This window comes from Diaporthe batatas (genome assembly GCF_019321695.1).
Source record: "Diaporthe batatas strain CRI 302-4 chromosome Unknown Contig00002, whole genome shotgun sequence".
NCBI lineage: Eukaryota > Fungi > Ascomycota > Sordariomycetes > Diaporthales > Diaporthaceae > Diaporthe > Diaporthe batatas.
Genome location: NW_025408549.1, coordinates 1,226,417 through 1,242,732, shown reverse-complemented (window position 1 = coordinate 1,242,732; position 16,316 = coordinate 1,226,417). Strand labels below are relative to the sequence as shown.

General features: G+C 44.8%; 4 protein-coding genes across 4 annotated transcripts; 2 read left to right on the top strand and 2 right to left on the bottom strand.

Moving 5' to 3' along the window:
- Window positions 1–4,636: 4,636 nt before the first annotated feature.
- On the top strand, window positions 4,637–6,525 carry KVR01_001188 (uncharacterized protein; the record flags this gene model as incomplete). The annotated part of the gene is made up of 2 exons (XM_044781479.1): window positions 4,637–4,798; window positions 4,861–6,525. The coding sequence occupies 2 exons, from the start codon at window positions 4,637–4,639 to the stop codon at window positions 6,523–6,525; spliced, it is 1,827 nt and encodes a 608-aa protein (XP_044649143.1).
- A 232-nt stretch (window positions 6,526–6,757) lies between these two features.
- KVR01_001793 (monothiol glutaredoxin GRX5) lies at window positions 6,758–7,422 on the bottom strand (the record flags this gene model as incomplete). Its single annotated transcript, XM_044791530.1, has 3 exons — window positions 6,758–6,933; window positions 7,016–7,334; window positions 7,396–7,422. 3 exons carry the CDS (start codon window positions 7,420–7,422, stop codon window positions 6,758–6,760), a joined length of 522 nt encoding a protein of 173 aa, XP_044649748.1.
- Window positions 7,423–7,690: 268 nt separating this feature from the next.
- On the top strand, window positions 7,691–13,676 carry KVR01_001158 (uncharacterized protein). The gene is made up of 5 exons (XM_044781839.1): window positions 7,691–7,825; window positions 7,897–7,962; window positions 8,038–8,081; window positions 8,140–8,707; window positions 8,830–13,676. Exons 3-5 carry the CDS (start codon window positions 8,068–8,070, stop codon window positions 9,061–9,063), a joined length of 816 nt encoding a protein of 271 aa, XP_044649113.1. The 5' UTR covers window positions 7,691–7,825; window positions 7,897–7,962; window positions 8,038–8,067; the 3' UTR covers window positions 9,064–13,676.
- KVR01_001604 (uncharacterized protein) lies at window positions 9,547–14,471 on the bottom strand (the record flags this gene model as incomplete). The annotated part of the gene is made up of 3 exons (XM_044782814.1): window positions 9,547–9,636; window positions 9,918–13,524; window positions 13,963–14,471. 3 exons carry the CDS (start codon window positions 14,469–14,471, stop codon window positions 9,547–9,549), a joined length of 4,206 nt encoding a protein of 1,401 aa, XP_044649559.1.
- Between the last annotated feature and the right edge of the window lie 1,845 nt (window positions 14,472–16,316).

Sequence of the window (16,316 nt, the reverse complement as noted above, 5' to 3'; positions counted from 1 at the left end):
TTAATAATATAATATAAATAATTAAATATAAGTTTTACCTAATAAAAGTTTTTAAATTAATTATTACTATATTAACTCTTATAATATAACTAATAATTAAAGATATAAAACTTTATTTTTAATTTAAAGTAATATTATTTATTCTTTAAATAATTAATAAAGTTAAAAAGTTAAAGTATATTAAACTTTTTACTTTAATATTCTTTTAAGGTACTTTTAATATAATTACTTTTATTTATATATTATATTATTATTTTAAATAACTTATATAATACTATATTTTAGCTTTTAATAATTTACTTTATAAAAGTATAGTTATACTTAATAAGTAGAATATTAAAAAATAGTATATAACTTTTATTATTAGTTAATCTTTTTTATAATAAGTTTATTTATTATTTTAATTATAAATAATATTATTAATTTTATATAACTTATTTTAAAATTATTTTTTATTATCTTCTTATATAATTAAATTTACTATTTAATTTTAAAATAATATTTAAATATATAATTAATAATAGCTTTAAATAATATATATAATATAATATTAATATTTATAAATTAGTTTAAAATAATCTTTTATATAGTTATTAACTTATTTATTATTTTAAATATTATTAAATATATTCTATAATAGTTTTTCTTTTATTTTTATTTAAATTATAGATTAATTTATTTAAATAATAATAAATATAATTAAAATAGAAATAATATACTTTTTTAAATATATAGCTATTTAGAAGCTTATATTTCCTTATATAATATATATTAATATAATTATAGATTTATATTTAATTAACTATATAAAATAAAGTATTAAATAAAATATTAACCCTTATAATAGTCTTTAATAAGTTATTATTTTATAAAAATAGTTAATAAAAAGCTTTAAGTTCTATATAATAATATATATATTTTAAAACTTTATAAACTTATTTTTATTTTTAATTAAAAAGCTTAATTTTAATATAATAAGAATATTATTAATTTAAATTATTTTATATAAATAAATATTCTTTTATTTTTATTATTTAAATTAAAATTAATAAGTTATAATATTAAACTTTAAAATTAAATACTCTTTTAAAAGGTTATAAATTTTATATAAAAGTAATAAGTTATAATATAAAGTTTTTAAAGTTTTTTATAAGATTTTAGTTTATTAGTATTATTAATTATTAATTATTTTTATATTTAAATATTATATAAGTTAGTAAATCTAATATAAATTAATAATTAAAAGATTATAAAAATATTAAAGTATTTTAAAATATAATATATAGTATAAACTTATTTTAAATATTATTTTAAAAGGGTTATATTCTTTTAATATATTTATAGATTTTATAATAAAGTTAATAATATTAAAGGATTTAAAAGCTTTATTATTAAAAGCTTTTTAGCTTTATAATACTAATAACTCTTTTAATACCTTCCTTTTATAATATAATAAAATTATTTTTTATTAACTTATAATTATATTATTATATTAAAAGTAATAAAAGGAATTAATTATATTTTATAAATTAATTATTATTTTATATTATTATATATTAAATTTATTATTTTTATTTATATTTTTAAATTTATAAATTATAAATTTCTTAATATTTTTAAATATTAATAATAATATAGTTAAATTAATAAATATTATATTTTAATTAAAGTTATTAAAAGTATATAATATATATTTAATATATTAATAAAGTTAAAAGTTAATTAGTTTATACTTTTATAGATTTTAAGATATATATATAATTACTTTAAATATAAAAGTTTATTTAATAAGTTAGTTATAAAATAATAGATATTAATATATTTAATAATTATATTTAAAGTTATAACTACTTTAAAAGTATTATTATTAAGCTTTTTCTTACTTTTATATTTATATATAAAGTTATAATTATAGTTTTTATTATTAATATTAAGTATTATAATAATTTAATTAATATTATATTTATTTAAGATTTTTATTAATTATTAATAGTTAATTATTAAATTTCTATATTTAAAATATTTTTAATAAAAAAGTAAGCTATACTTTTATAATAAAGTATTTAATTTTTATTTTTATTTAAATATATAAATAGTATAAAGGTTATTAAATATTAATTTTAATTAAAAATAATTATATTTAGCTTTTAAATAGGTAGGGTAGTTAGTTAAAAGTATAATAGTATTATAGAGAAGTTAATATAATATTAAAAATATTTAAACTATTAGTTATATATAAGTTTAATATTTATAAATATATAAATCCTATAAAGTACTATTTTTATATTAAGTTAACTATAATAGATTTTAAGGTATATAATTAAAAATATATTATTTTTTAAAAAGAAAAAGAAAAGGTCTTTATTTCTATTAATATTTATAATATAATAAGTTTTATATAAGCTATTTTTAATATTAATATTAAACTAGTAGTATTTATAGTATTAGTAGAATTCTATTATAGTCTTTTTATAAGCTTTTCTTTAAACTTTATAAAAGGGCTTTTTCTTCTTTTATAAAGTTAAGTTATAAAATTATTAGTAAATTTAAGGTTATTATAATATAAGTATTTAAATAGCTTATTAATACTAATTTTAAATATTATAACCTATAAGTAAATAATATTAAATATAATTTATAAATTGTATAATATATTAGTAATAAATTCTTTATAACTTTATAATAAAGTTAATTTATTAAAAGTTAATTAAATATTATTAAAAGATTTAAGATAATATTAAAAGGTTAAATAGATATATTAATACTATTATTATTTATATTATTATAATACTTTTAGTATTAAGTATTTAAATAATTATTAGTAATATAAAAGGGTTTATATTATTATTAAATAATATAAAAACTTTATATAAAGAATCTTTTATTTATATTAAATATATACTTTAAGAATATTATTATTTTATAATTTATAATTATTTATTTTATTTATATAATAAATATATATATTAGAGTAAATATTATTATAATATTTTAAATATTACTTTAATTTATAAATATAATATATAAATTATAACCTACTTTTTTAAAAGTTATTTAATAGTTATTATATTAGTTTACTTAATATATATAGGATTATTATTTTATTATTAAAGGATAGATTTAATATTAAGGGTTATAAATATTTACTTTTAATATAATATTTTACTTTATATTACTATATAATATTAATTAATTTATTATATATTTTTATATTAATATTATATATTTAAATACCTTACCTTAATAGTAGTATTAAATATTATTAATTTATAATTTAAAAGGAGGGTATAGTAGTAAAAGGGAGGTAGTAAAAAGTATAATAAGTGAAAAGGTTATTAAAATATAAAATTAATACTTTTAATAATAAAAGTATATTAATTTTTATTAATTATTTAATATATTTTTAAAAATAATATAATAAATAATATTAATATTTTATATAATAATTAACTATTATTATTATATTTATATTTTATAAAATATATATTTATTTTAAGTATATACTTTATAAAATATAAATAAAAAATAATATTTTAATATAATCTACTTAATTTCTTTATAATATATTATAATAATATTAATAGTTAAAACTATACCTTTCCTTTTATAAAAATAGTATATAAATTTAATCTTTTATAACTTTAATACTTTTTAAAAATATTAAGAATTTTATTTTTAAATTTTACATTTATAATTATATTATTTATAGTTACTTTAAGGTATATAACTTAAAAATTATATAATTATTATATTATAAAAGTATTATAAAAGGAAATAAATAAAGGTTATAATTTAAACTTAAATTAAAAGTTTTAAGATTATATAATATATTATATAAATAAAAAGCTAATAAATATTATTAATAATAAATAGAATTTATAATAAATAAAATCCTATACTTATTTACTTTTAAATATAAATAAAAGAAGTAGAATTCTATATTTATTTATTTTTAAGTATAAATAAAAGAAATAGAATTCTATATCTATTTACTTTTAAATATAAGTAAGAAAAGTAGAATTCCTTTAATAGTTAAATAGAGTATAAAAGAATAACTATTATAATAATATTATATAAAAAAGAGTATAAAGCTATTATATTAAAAGCCTATTTAAGGTTATATTTAAAAGGTATATAGTTAATATTTAGTAAATTTTATAAATTTTATACTTAAAGAAATATATATTTAGGTTAACTATATATCTTTTAAATATTAGTTAATTTATTTAAAAGTATAAATTAAAGTTAACTATATATTTTTTAAGTATTAATTAATTTATATATTTATATATAGCTAACCTTTATATATAAATTAGCCTCCCTTTTTATTAATAGGTATTAATTAGTTTTTATATAATAATTAGACCCCCCTATAAGTTAATAATAGATTTAACTAATTTCTAATTTAAAATTTACTTTATAAAAAAAACTAACTAATTATAATATAAGAAATATATTGTATTAGTTTACCTAAGTAGAGTAAGCTTCGCCTAGAGCGTCCCTCATGGGGCTCGGGCTACTCTGTTCTGCGCTTAATTATCATCTGGTGCTCCCCACCCCTCAACACACCTTCACTTCATACGCATCTTAGTCCGCCTCGAGAAGGATCGTCACGCACGCCACGCAGGTCCCCAGGATGCCACTCCCACCAGAAGACCTCTTCCCCTCCGAGGCCGCATTCGCCAAGTTCGGCAGCAGGAGGAGCGTCGTTCATAGCACCAAGGGCATAGTCGCCTGCACTCAGCCCCTGGCAGCCAAATGTGGCATCGCGATCCTCGATGCTGGAGGCAATGCAGCTGTGAGTCCCAGCGTTGTTCCCATCCAGGCGTCTAGAATTCAGGCTGACTGTCGCGTTCCTAGGACGCTGCTGTTGCCGTGGCGGCCGGCATGAACATGACGGAGCCATGCTCCACGGGCATCGGCGGTGACATGTTCTGCCTATTCTACGACGCCAAGACCTCCAAGGTCAGCGCGCTCAACGGGTCCGGGCGGACCGGCGCCAAGTGCACCCTGGCCGAGCTCCTGAAGGACCTGGGCCCGGACGCCGACCATATCCCGGCCGGCAGCGTGCACGCCGTGACGGTGCCGGGCGCGGCGGCCGGGTGGGTCGACACGGTCCAGCGGTTCGGCTCCGGTCTGCTCAGCATGGAGCAGATCCTCTTGCCAGCGGTGACCATGGGCGAGAAGGGCTTTCCCGTGAGCGAGCTGGCGGCCAGGATGTGGTCAGGGTCGGAGAAGCTGCTGAAGGAGGCGAGCCAGAACGGATACGAGATGCTCAAGAAGGACGACGCTGCCCCTGGCGGTTACCGGGCGCCGAGGGCGGGCGAGATCATGAAGAACCCGACGCTGGCCAGGACGTTCCGGACGCTCGCTGCGGAGGGGAAGGAAGGGTATTACACGGGGCGCATTGCGAAGGAGATTGTCAAGGTCGTGCAGTCCATGGGCGGCCGCCTGGAGGAGGAAGACCTTCGACACCACCTCGATCTGGGCAGCGGGTCGCCAGATCCCATATCTCTCAAGTTCAGGGGCCAGGGCCTGCAGAGGGGCAAGAAGCGCCAGGCGGACGGCGCGGTCAAGAACGGCGTCGACAGCAACGACAACGGCGTCGAGCTGTGGGAGCACCCGCCCAACGGGCAGGGCATAGTCGCGCTCATGGCGCTGGGCATCATGCAGGAGCTCGAGAAGCAGGGCAAGATCCCGACCTTCGAGCCCGAGGACCACAACACGGCGCCGTACCTGCACGCCATCATCGAGTCTCTGCGCATTGCCTTTGCCGATGCCAAGTGGTGGGTCGCCGACCCTGACGTCTCCACGGTGCCCTCCCAGGGCCTCCTCTCGGAGGAGTACCTCGCTGAGCGCGCCAAGCTCTTCGACCCGAACAAGGCATCCAAAGGCACCATCACGCACGGATCGCCGGCGCTGCGGAGCAGTGACACGGTGTACTTTGCCGTGTCCGACTCGGAAGGCAACGCCATATCCTTCATCAACTCCAACTACGAAGGCTTCGGGACGGGCATCATCCCCGCGGGCTGCGGCTTCACGCTGCAGAACCGAGGGTCCAACTTCGACCTCGGGCCCGCGGATCACCCCAACCTCTACGCGCCTGGCAAGCGGCCCTACCACACCATCATCCCGGGCCTGGTGACCAACACCGGGGACAACTCGCTGCACAGCGTGTTCGGCGTCATGGGCGGCTTCATGCAGCCGCAGGGCCACCTCCAGGTGCTGCTGGGCCAGATCGTCGCCAAGCTGAGCCCCCAGCAGGCGCTGGACGCCCCGAGGATATGCATCCGGCCCGAGCCCGGCAGCAATGGCCTGATCGTCGATGTGGAGCACGGGATTCCGGACGAAGTCATCGCGGGGCTGCAGAGATTGGGCCACCAGACCCAGACGGTGAGCGCATATAGGAGAGCCGTCTTCGGGAGGGGCCAGGTGATCAGGTGGACGGTGGACCCGTTGGAAGGCACCGGTGTTTGGTCTGCCGGTAGCGACCTGCGGGGTGATGGAGCTGCGTATCCCGCATGAGTGTGTCTTGGGTGTGGTTGCATACACAGAGATACATGTACGTACGTACGTACTCGTGCTGAGCGAGGCTTTCAGCCTGACCTTGTGCCAGGTTGTTGTATGTAAGCCTTGTTCGTATTGTACATATTGCCAATGTGCTTCATTAGTAGTATTGTACACCGTCTGAAACCGTGATATTCTTTGCTATGTCCAATAATGGCATACGCCCCATCTATGCAATGAATGGATGTAACTACTCCTTCTTGTCGCCTTCGGTGGCCTCGGGGGCTGCCAGGACCGTCTTCTCCTCGAGCAGCTTCGCAAGCTCGCCGTTCTGGTGCATGGAGATCAGGATGTCGCAGCCGCCGATGAACTCCTTGTCGACATACAGCTGGGGAATGGTGGGCCAGTCCGAGTACTCCTTGATGCCTACAGACGATGTCAGAACAGCCCTTGCCCCTTGGCACGACATGCGGTTTCCAGCATGGCCAGCATGGGGCCATTTACGCACCTGCGCGCAGCTCGGAATCCTCCAGGACGTTGAAGGCCGCAAACTTGTTGGGGTCGACGCCCTGCAGGCCCAGGATCTGGATGCTGGCCCTCGAGAAGCCGCACTGCGGGGTCTCTGGTGTGCCCTTCATGAACAGAACCACGGGTGCGGAGGCGACGGCCTTGTCGATTGCTTGCCTCGTGGCATCGGACAGGAGTCGTTGTTGTGCGAGCGACAGCATTGGCGATCGCGAGAAGGCCGAGGCGGCGGGTCTCGAGGCCCGCGACGCCAACGACGACGACGACGCCGCAGCCGGGCGGGCGGCCTGCCGAAGCAGCTGCTGCGAATCGTGTTTAGTAAGTGGTAGTGTCTGCAGCGCGAGGGGAGCATGGTGGACTCACTGGCGATAGTAGTGGCCTCATGAACATGTTGCACGTCTTGGTATGTAAAAGACGGACGGGTTGTTGACGGAGCCAAGATCAGCTGCTCAGTGGTGTCGCTCCCAAAGTTCTGATGGCGTCAGTTGTTAGTGGGGGGGGGGGCCCTGGAAGTTGGACCAATGCCGAGGCGCGATAAGTAATGCAAGGCGCCTGCGGTAAGTGGCGGTTGATGCAACGTCCCGTTGTAGCACTCCGAGTCACTTATTATTGCTCGCTCGAACGCGATATTTCAAGCCTTCCACCTTGATAATTTGCAGATACTGGGGGCATCATGTTTGTTAGCAACCAATTGCACCTCTTCACCTTTGCTGAGACCAATAGACCAATGAACCAATAAACAAGTTAGAAGTCACTCCAGCCGCAACCGACCTCGGCACCGTCTCTGTGTTTTGTAAGCCGCTTGATTTCTCATCTGCACACAATCAACTACTTAGATCCACATGTCTATGTCACCATCACAAGAGACCATAAATATTCGACCCAACTCGATCAGTGTCTTCATAGGACAAGCAGGGCGCCAGATCCTAGGTAGGTCTGTCAGGGGCCAATCCCTTCCCTGCTACATGTTCTCGGGCACATCATGATTTGTTGATGGTTCCACAGCTCGTTGAACCTACACAATTGCGGCACCCAATGGTCCCACATAAGTGAATACACCTGCCAGGTTTGAGTCCTCTACTGCAAGCCCGACTCTGAGTCTCTTAGAACCACACACACAATGTCAGAAACAACCCCGTCAACAACCACCAGCCCCGCGCCAACCAACGCCCTGGCCGAACTCGCAGCCTCGCGGAACGACGGCAAGGCGCACCTTCTCCTGGCAGCCTCAGGCTCCGTAGCAACCATCAAGATCCCCAACATCATCGCCGCGCTGACCAAGGCCCACCTGCCATCAACCCTGTCCATCCGGCTGGTCCTCACCTCCTCCGCCTCCAACTTCCTCGCCGGCCAGTCCGCGGAACAGCCAGACATCAAGTCCCTGCTCGCCACCACCCCAGGGCTGGACGGCATCTACCATGACGGCGACGAGTGGGGCCGCGGGCCAACCATCGGGCCCGATGAGGGCGTCTGGCGCCGGGGCAGCCCTATCCTGCACATCGAGCTGCGCCGCTGGGCCCACGTCATGGCCATCGTGCCCCTGAGCGCAAACACTCTCGCCAAGGTCGTCGCTGGCATCTGCGATAACCTGCTGACCAGCGTGGTGCGCGCGTGGGACGCCGACGGCCGCGTCGACGGCAAGAGGAAGAGGATATTGGTCGCGCCGGCCATGAATGTGGGTAACCCCTGCGCCTCGCGTGTCTCCCCAGACGCCGCCGCTCCCCCGCCCTCTTTCCCTTTGCCTGCCCCCCGTCACATCTACTGGAATGAGCACACTCGGGCTGACTGTAACAACAGACGGCCATGTGGCTTCACCCCATAACGGCAAAGCAGATCCGCGTGCTGGCAGAAGACTGGGGCGTCGTCGAGGCCGCCGACGGGACGGTAGAGTCGGGGTGGTTTGAGGTTCTGCGGCCGCAGGAGAAGAGTCTTGCCTGCGGCGACGTAGGCGATGGTGCTATGAAGGACTGGACCGAGGTCGTGAGGATAATAGAGGCGAGACTGGGCCTAGGGTCGCATCAGCAATCATGACAGTACGCCAAGGCCTCGGAATGATGGTCGTCGAGGATTCCCGTGGGCCATGCCTGGATCATTTCAGATGGCAAGCTTACCTTCAAGAAAGAGGGACGGACAGCCACGGCTCGACCAGGTCTAGGAACCCTGTTGTTGCCGAACCGTAACGGATCAATGGTAGATAACCTCATTATCCATTTCATTTCTACAGCGTCATATTACATTACTAAAGACTATCGTCAGTGGCGGGAGAGACCTGCAGATGTCTCCCCACCAGATGCACCGCTTTCTTATTCATACGTATCCTTCCCTTTTGGAATACCAAGCAGCCCATGCAGACCAAACGCCACAGACAGCCAGCCAGCCACATGAAGCGCCTGCAGAATTGATATCTGATCCCGCCCGCCCCTTTCCTGTAGATGCTCTTGCTTTGAAACTTTGTGCGTAAACGTAGGCTGACGTAGAAACATGCAGGTGCTCCCCATCCATTGAGCCTTATTTTCATGACTGGAGAGGAACGGCTCCGTTGATAACACAGATGAGTAGCACAGCCGTGCTAGGGGGGAAATATTGAAAACCACGCCATGCTTTCTGATGCAAGCTTTGCCAGTATCGCAGCCGTCGCCGCCCGTGTCAACTTGAATAAATGAGCCTTGGGATTGCTCGTGGGCGCCTTTGGCAACGTAGCGCATGGGCCATTCGTGGAACTGTCGTGTCGTGGAGTCCAAGGGCATGACGGATCTCCCGGCAGTCTTCACCTAGTCGTGTCGGAATGTGCAAGAGTCGCCCTTGCTGCACATTCCCTTGGCCCAGAATGTACAAGGCTTCGTGCCGATTTTGTTAGGATTGATGCCACGGGGCACGCTGTTAACGTGTTTCCCACCGCGTCCCTTGTCACGGCGGCCCGAATGATCACCATCTCTGTCTCTGTCGTACTCACGGTCGTCATCGGCCTGTTGACCGTTGTTCGTTGACTGTTGCGACCGCTGAGACTGGTCTGGGGCCTGGCCTGCAGCTAGAGACATGATGTATGCCATATAGTCGGGGTCCGATGGGTTATGGCCAGCATGCTGTGGTTGTTGCTGGACGGCGGGGCTGCCACCGAGACTTGCGAGCAAGGCCTGGAGGTGCGGGTCGGCTGCAGCCTGGGTTTGCTGTGGCTGGTTCTGGGCGGGCGTGGAGGCCAGGGCAGCTAGGACGGCTTGAAGTTGTGCATTGGATTCTACGGCAGCTTGCACCGGTGCTCCCTGCTGCGGGACAGGCTGTGCAACTTGTTGATAGGGGTCGTAGGCCTGCGCGTACGGTGTCTGCGAAGCAGATTGAGCCTGCTGGGCTTGGTACTGCTGGAGCTGCGCGTAGTAGGCTGCCCACGCTGCTGCTTGCTGATCGGCGGTGCCTTGAGCAGCCGAGTGCGCCTGAGGTTGCTGTGTGGCTGCGGGCTGTGCTGCCTGCTGCTGTTGGGCTCGTTGCTCCACGCGTTGTCTGTCTTTGTTGTATCCGTGCCACCACTCCGCTACCTTGGCAGCATCATGCCTCATCCACTCAGGAGGTTCTGTGGCTGGCACGGGTTTGCCCTTGAGCATCTCGGCCACCTGCTCAACCAAATCGGCTGCTAATTGACTTGCAGGATCCGGATAATCGTATCGACGGCGCGTCTTGGGGTTTGCTGGATCGTAAGGGTCGGGATCCCTCCACCTCTTGGCTTTTTCGGAGCTGAGAAGCACAAATACTTGATCTTCTTTGGACATGTTTTGAGGAAGGGCGGTCGCGGTCGCATCAAGGGCGCCCGACGCGTTGGGCTGCACATTGGGTTGACCCGCGGCGCCAGACAATGGGGCCTGTCCTTTCTGAGCCCTGCGCAACGCGTTCAATCGCGCCCAAGACAGGCCACGCGAGCTCGCTTCGGTCCAACGGAGATGAATCTCAGCGAGTTGCGGTTCGTCTTGAGGCAAGGATGAAACAGCGCCTGACTCCATGTCCGTGTCCTCTTGTGGTTGCGTGTGCGGAGATTTTGGCGTGGGAGGGATGTCGGAGGGATCAGTGTAGACGACCATCAATTCCTTGCTTTCACGCTCCGCAATGGCCTTTTGTTCTTTAGTCTCGAAAGCGAGCAGACCCCCGCGAGTGACGTATTGCTTGTCCCTCTGTTCTTGGGGTATTGAAGAAAAGTTGATAGCTGGAGGCTCGAACCACGGTCGGTAGGGTAGCTCGTCTTCTTCATCCTCGTCTTCGAGTTGGGCACCACCTTGCAGACCCTGTTTGAGCGCCATACCTTCGGATTTGTCATCCCGTGCATCGCGGATCATGTTGCTGGCTCTGCCCTCATCCTCAAGGCTCTCCCTATGAAAGACTCTGACCTCCGTCAGCGCATCATCTTCCTTCCAAGTGACCCTCAGGTGGCGTCGCTTTTCCTTGCGCAACCGCCGGGCTCTTTCCTCTGGGGTCTCGTCCTTCTTGACCTTCGACTCCTTTTCAGGCGTCGTGCGGCCGGCCGCCTTCGGCTTGGAAATCTCGTCCAGCAGAGAACCAATCCCGCCAAACTTCGAAGTAGCCGGAGCTTCGTCTTTGGTCAACTCTGGCTTCCTTGTCTTCGCAGCCTCTACTCTTGGTGGCCCGCCTTCCTTCTTGACATCAGCCTTGCTCAGCCCGCCTTCAGGCTTCACTGGCGGGGCTTTCGCTGCGGACTTGGAGGCGAGTTTCGCCTTGGCACCCAGCATGCCACTCCCAGCAAACAGCTTGGGCTGTGGAGTAGCGGTGTTAGGAGCAGAGACCGCCACCTTGGCCGGTGCGGGCTTTTGACCAGGTATGCTTGCTTGTGAGGAAGGTGATTCGGCTGCGACCCTCTTTGCAGACTTCGTGTCGGCCTCCTCATCACGAGGACGTTTCGCAGATGGAACAGTTGGCAGCGCCTTGAGAGTTGCTGTGCTCGACAGCTTTTTCTTGGCCGCATCGGGGGCAGCGCTGCTGGGAGCAGGCACGCTCTTTGAGGATGCATTAGGGGGATCTGGGGTCGAAGTGCCCTCTACACCATCCAGCTGGCCTTCTTTCAAGACCTCCTCCTTGGTTTTCAGGTTTTCCTTGATTTTTTTCACCATTTCCTTCACATCTGCATCGCCTTTAGATTCGAACTTTTTGCTGATCTTGGCAAACTGGAGGTTTGTCATGAGGAATTCCTTTTCCATGGTAGTCACCCCGGACATCAACCGTAACACGGATTTGGCAACTTTACCGTTGTGGTCAGCGGAATTGTTGGCGTGGATCAGACATGTCACAAAGTCACTGATGAGCTTCTGATTTCCACCCAGATTTGCCAGAACTTGGTGGTCACCCCACTGGTTCGCTCCCTCCACGGCTCGATAGATGATCTCCAACCTACGAGCCATCTTTTCCTTCAAGGCAGCAGCGTCCCCCTCTTTCGCTGACTTCAGCTTTTGCTTCGTCGTCTGAAATTCGCCCGTAAGCCCTCGAATCAGCTTACCGTATGCTGCCACAGCCGCGCCAATTTCTGCCCCCGAAGGATTTGATTTCGTCAAATAGACCACGCCAATCGAATCCCATTCAGCGGCATCAGCCTCGTCTGTTGGCCGAGTTTTGCTTCGTTTGGGGCCTGGCTTCCGAGAGGCTTTCTCCTTGGCAGCAATAGTCTCTCTCATTTTTTGTTCGTAGTGGACAGGCACGGTCCCACCGAAATGCTGCTTGAGACGCTGCGCTTGGTCATTTTGTCCGGCGATGTCATCCTTGTCCAAAGCCTTGGACCATTCTTGTATGATTGAAGACGCAAGAGGTCGAACTAAGTTGCTTTGTGTTGGGAAGAGTTGATCGATTGGCCTACCGGTGGTCTCGTCAGGGTCTCGAATCTCGCCGATTGGCGTCTCCTGCTCCGAGCCTTCATCGAGCTCCGCTTGAGGAGCAGCTGAGAAACCAACGTATCGCGATCTTACGTTGGGAATCGCATTATCGTCCCGTCTTATCACACGTGGCGGTGCAAGACCAACCACAGGAGCGTGTTGGAACGAAGCTGGTGATTGAATAGGCATGTCGGTCCTCGGTTGAACAATCGGCGGGGCAATCGCCTGCGCATTTGGCTGGGCAGGTTGGACGTACTGCTGCATTATCTGGTGTCCTTTCGGTTTGATGTTCTGCAATGGTGAAATGTTGTTCACAGGGAGTGGACCGGCCGCGGCTCGGGGTGCAACCATGTTTTGCGAGGACATCGCCTGCTGTATATGAGCCTGCTGAGGCATGAATCGGCTTTGCATCGTGGGCACATTCGAGAGATTCGGCTGCGTCTTGGAGGCATTCATCTGCTGGGGCGCCGAGAACGGCATTGCCGGACTGCCATGCCCACGTGGAACTCCAATTTGTCCCTGAGGCATGGGGACAGGAGCCATCGGATGACCATTAAATGGAGACTGGCGGAGCTGCGTATTCGTCCCAATCGACTGAGGAGTGCCTACTCTAGGTGCCTGTTGTTGGAAGCTTATTGGCTGAGGCTGAGTTGGCTGCGGATTTCCGTTCTGCAACTGATTGGCCTGCTGGTGTTGGACTGCTGCATGTTGCTGTTGCTGGTGGTGGGCTGCTGCATGTTGCTGTTGCTGTTGCTGTTGCTGTTGCTGTTGCTGTTGCTGTTGTTGGTGGTGGGCTGCTGCTGCGGGCTGCTGCTGGGGCTGCTGCTGGGGCTGCTGGGGCTGCTGGGGCTGCTGCTGGTGCTGCTGCTGGGGCTGCTGCTGTTGATGGTGATGATGGAGCTGCTGCTGCTGCTGCTGGCTCATGCTAGGCTGTTGGAACTCCATCGTATGTCTCGGGTTCATCTGTTGAACCACTTGTTGCGGCTGGGGTGGTTGTGGGCTCCTAGCACTTGTCGAGATTTGCTGGGCGGGCGAGTAGTTCCGAGCGGCGGATGGCTCTGCAAGATACTGGGGTTGCTGTGCCATCGTAGTAGGTATCTCCTGTGCATAGCCACCGGGCATGCCACTGTGAGAGCCTTGTTGAAGACCATTGCCATATGATATGTTGGTCAATGGATTGGGCTCGAAGCCAAAGTCGTAATCCCACAATTCCGGCTGGCCGTCCAGTGGTGCCTGTGCCGAGTGGGAGTACGTCTGAGATTGTTGATGGTTTGTGACATGAGGATTTGGGCCCCCGAAACCTTGGACCTGATATGCTTGCCCATGGTCCTGGGTCTGGGGCTGGTGGTGTTGTGAGTGGTGCTGGGGCTGGTATGATTGGAACCCATTCTCCTGCATGTAATGGCCGTCTTGTGGTTGCCATTGGTGGGCATGAGAAACGGAATACGGGTTGTCGTCCAGTCCACCGCTAGCAGGAGCGCCAAAGGTTGAGTTCACAAACGGGCCTTGGCCCGGATCAGCGCCGTTGTGATTAAAATGGGAGTAGCCCCATGGCTGATGGTTATCACCACTGGCCATCGCGACTCCACCACCCACGGACCGGTCGGTGACAGGCGTTGCCTGCAGTCTGCACCCAAACTCCCCCGGTGTGTGGAAAGGTAGTCACGTGCAGCCGGCGGAGGTTAATGCAGGTATCGAGCGTTGCAAGCGGCGATTGATGAGAGATTGCAATTAACGGGGGTAATGAGTTTCTCGAGGTATGAAAAATTGCAATGAGTGAAGTGTTCCAGCCAGGGCTTGATGCCGGACAGGGATCTAGGGACACGCTAGTCCAAGGAGGGAAAGATGGGAGAGCAAAGGTGGGGCCTAAGACGGATCGAGAGGTTAGCGGGCAAGGAACACGCCAAATCGACGGGTGTGAGAGAGAGAGTGTGTGTGCATGCTCGGATCTGAAAGTGCTGGAAAACAGGGGAGAAAGCTTGACAGGGCAGGGTCTGGCAGCCGCCACTTGGGCAAGCAATCCAGCAGATTGCAATCATCGGGTTCGTGTCCGAGACGGCATGGACAACAGACAGACAGTTGGACAAGCGGACAGGCAGTCGGATGAGGATGAGGATGAGGCATTTGCAGTGCGTGTGGTCGGAGCTTAAGCCTTGGCTCAGAACGGGGTTTTTTGTCTCTGAGGTCGCGACAGCCTCATTCTGGGCCGGATAGAATTGACAGGCGTTACAGGCCGATGTGTGACCAAGGGACCCAACAGCCATGCCGGTCCATTCCCATGGACGAGGCTGTGTGTGTGGAATCGCTGGCTGGTCGGGATGCAGAGGATCCTGGGGCAGCGAAACGGCCGTGGGGTGCAGCGCGGGCTGGTCTGGCTAGGCGGGCCTAACAGCGACGGCCTCGCCCGTTTGTGTTGCCCGTCTCTACCACCATCTTCGTATGTGCTGTTGTTCCCAGACTCGGCGCAGGAGGGGGCAGTTTAACAAAGAAGGATAGGCAGTACGTTGTACGTGCAGTGCAGCCTTGAAGGCGGAGCCGCTGAGTCAAGCCAAGCTGCTCTCACGCCTCAGGCCCTGGTCCGGTTTTTAGAGGTGCCAACTGCCAATCCTGACTATCGCCTTCGTTTCGCGGGCCGGTGTGGTGGGTGGGTAGGTGGATGTAGGTGCGAGTCTGCCTGTCTGTCCCGTCTGCCTGTCTGCCTGTCTGCCCAGCGCAAGGCCGGATCTGCATGAATCAAAGCCATAAAAAAAGCTGATTGATGAGAATTTGTTTTTCTGCTCCTGGCTTGCCTGCTTGCTTGCCTGCTTGCCTGCTGCTGCAGCACCTCCGATCCCTAGCTCGGACGAGGAGCATCTGGAGCCCGAAGATACACGCACTCAAATTTAACAAGAGCCTGGCAAGGGCCACTGAGGCTTGCAATGTCTGTGTCGCGAGCTCGCCGCACTTGAATCGCGTCGCAGTGACATGCACCCCCTCACGACAGGAGGTGGGCAATTCTTTTAGTCGTTACCATCTGGAGGTCTGCTGGCCGTCACAGAATTCCCCTGGTTGATCCAGGCACCTCGGGAGGCACCGGCGCGCATTTAAACGCGGCGGCCGGGTCCCAACAGGCACGCGAAACAACATTCAAGTATAGGTCATAATAACATACGGTGGTGCTGTGCTTTTGAGTGTGCGGTGGTTGTCTTGGGGTGGAGGGGAGATGCAGTTTGGGGGCTTGGAGAGTGTAGATGCATACCCTGGGGTCCGTCCGTCCGCCTGCTTTGGATGGATGTTTTCAGAGGTCCAAAGCCAGCCCAGAGATCCTTCCTACGCCGCTTGAATGCGCCTCGGAGGCTCTATCCTCCATCAAGACAAAGCGACAAAAAGCCGAGCACGTTACGACATCGCTCCCATCCTCTGATACCCGAGAGATGGCGACGC

Excerpts from the sequence above, each read along its gene's own strand:
- KVR01_001158 (XM_044781839.1), top strand. Across the intron at positions 8,708-8,829 it reads TGGTCGCGCCGGCCATGAAT|ACGGCCATGTGGCTTCACCC; the intron begins GTGGGTAACCCC and ends CTGTAACAACAG.